The following is a 2,010-nucleotide window of genomic DNA, read 5'->3' on the forward strand; positions in this document are numbered from 1 at the left end:
ACACGTGTACTATGATTTATGTAAATATTACACGTGTACTATGATTTATGTAAATATTACACATGTGGTATGATTTATGTAAATATTTATATTTTAAAACTGCAAAGACAAGAGGCTGGGAGGACACACACCTAATAACAGGGAACTGTCATCTGAGGGTTTGGATTCAAGAACTCTTTATCTGTTCTTTCCACTTTTCCTATTTTCCAAATCTTTCCTTAGGGGCACCGAATCACTTGTAATAGGGATAAATTCTAAAAGAAACTTCTATTTATAATAGTTACATGTATTAGAAAGCAACCTACCTCCAGCTTAAAAGCCAGGCCTACAAATGGGTGGGAGTTGTCTCTTTCAGAGTTCATCAAGATTTTGGTTTTCTCTTTTGAGTCACTTAAAATAAATGAAATATAAACTTATGAGATACAGTATTTGATATTTCTTTTACATCAACTTATTTCATCAAAGAGTAATAACTGAGAAAACGTGCTAAATATTTTTGACCTCAAGCAAGTAAAGTTTCACTGAAAGAGATGGATAAGAAGAAGTTCTCAGGGCTTTGCTACTAGCCAGTGACAGGCTCAGAGCAGATGGAAAACCACAGAAAGAAAATAATCAGCGACAGATAAAAAACACTTTGTATATTGAGGCTTTTTTTTTTTTTTTAAATACTACTGAAAATGGCTGGTTCCAACAAATCATACTTTCACCTCACAAATATAGTATATGATATGGTGACCAGTATAATAAACATCTTCTGTATGCAAAAACTGTTACCTAAATAAAAACCCTGATTGACTTTTGTAGATAAGAAAAACAAGAACCACAAATACAACATTAACTACAAGGACCATTCCTAAATTCCTTTATAAGACGTAAGTGTTAAAGCATCTTGAAGACTCACTCGTCCTGATTGAGAATAGCAAAATTCTGGACTTCCGATGGATTTGGGAGGTATTCTAAAACAGCGTCTAAAAGAGGCTGAACTCCTTTGTTCCTCAAGGCACTTCCCAGAAAGACCGGAGTAAAAGATCTATTTAGCGTAGCTCTTCGGATGGCAAGCTACAAAACAAAACAAAAAAGTCAATGATAACTTAATCTTAAAAATTACGTGCTTCCATCAATTGCCAAACCAAACCAAACCAAAAACCAAACCCATTGCCATAGAATTGATTCTGACTCAGAGCGACCCTACGGGACAGAGTAAACTGCCTCATAGGGTTTCCAAGGAGCGGTTGGTGGATTTGAACTGCCGACATTTTGGTGAGCAGCCGAACACTTCACCACTGCATCACCACTAATAAATAAAATAACTGATATTCTTTGGAGTGCTGGCTCTAGTCGAGACAAGAATCAGGTGTCTTATAACTTAAGATCAAAATACACACACACAAATGCAGACACGCAGAATGTGCTCCTTTCTCAGGGCTAAGAAGCGACTTTTGGCACAACCGCTTTCTTTCCACACACTTGGACACTTGGAACGTCACTACTCAACTGGTGACAAAATCTGTACACAGAGAAAGCAGTGACGTGCAGAAGAGTGTGAGCAGTATGCCGACGACTGTGTGAAATAGGACAAACACTGATATGTATGCAAGAGTATCTCCAGAAAGATACGCAAGAAACTTAACAGGCAAACTCTCTCAGGGAGGGAGCAGAGAGCTGCGCACACGGGAGACACGGTGGGAACTTTCTGACGGTGCACCTCTGTAAGCTTTTTAAATGTTTGAACTATATGAGAGTATAATCTATTGAAATACATTTAATCACTTCTTTTTTTTGCCCCCCTTTTCTAAAAGAACATGAATACAGAAAACTGAGCAGTACAAGTCGCTCACAAATTAGGGCCATGATAGCAACAAGCTCTGAAATAATGATTTCTGGGTCCTTCCTTGACTGCTAGTGTGAGCATGACTGATGGGTCCCAGCTGCACCTCCTCACCTCCTAGCGCGGGCACCCCTGACGGGGCCCAGCTGCACCTCCTCACCTCTAGCGCGGGCACCCCTGAC

At 39.4% G+C, this 2,010-nt stretch overlaps 1 protein-coding gene across 3 annotated transcripts in view; it reads right to left on the bottom strand.

Moving 5' to 3' along the window:
* The window catches only part of GFM1 (G elongation factor mitochondrial 1), a 53,926-nt gene that overhangs the window by 39,216 nt on the left and 12,700 nt on the right, over window positions 1-2,010 (bottom strand). For all 3 annotated transcript variants that reach the window (XR_002824548.1, XM_023733864.1, XM_023733863.1), the window contains 2 exons: window positions 902-1,059; window positions 306-390 (listed from right to left, as the gene is read on the bottom strand). Coding sequence is in view for 2 of the 3 variants with exons in the window: in XM_023733864.1 (XP_023589632.1) it covers window positions 306-390; window positions 902-1,059 (243 nt within the window). In the remaining variant the exon portion in view is untranslated. The remainder of the gene's footprint in view (window positions 1-305; window positions 391-901; window positions 1,060-2,010) is intronic.

The sequence above is a fragment of the Trichechus manatus genome, unplaced genomic scaffold (assembly GCF_000243295.1).
Source record: "Trichechus manatus latirostris isolate Lorelei unplaced genomic scaffold, TriManLat1.0 scaffold00062, whole genome shotgun sequence".
Taxonomy (NCBI): Eukaryota; Metazoa; Chordata; class Mammalia; order Sirenia; family Trichechidae; genus Trichechus; species Trichechus manatus.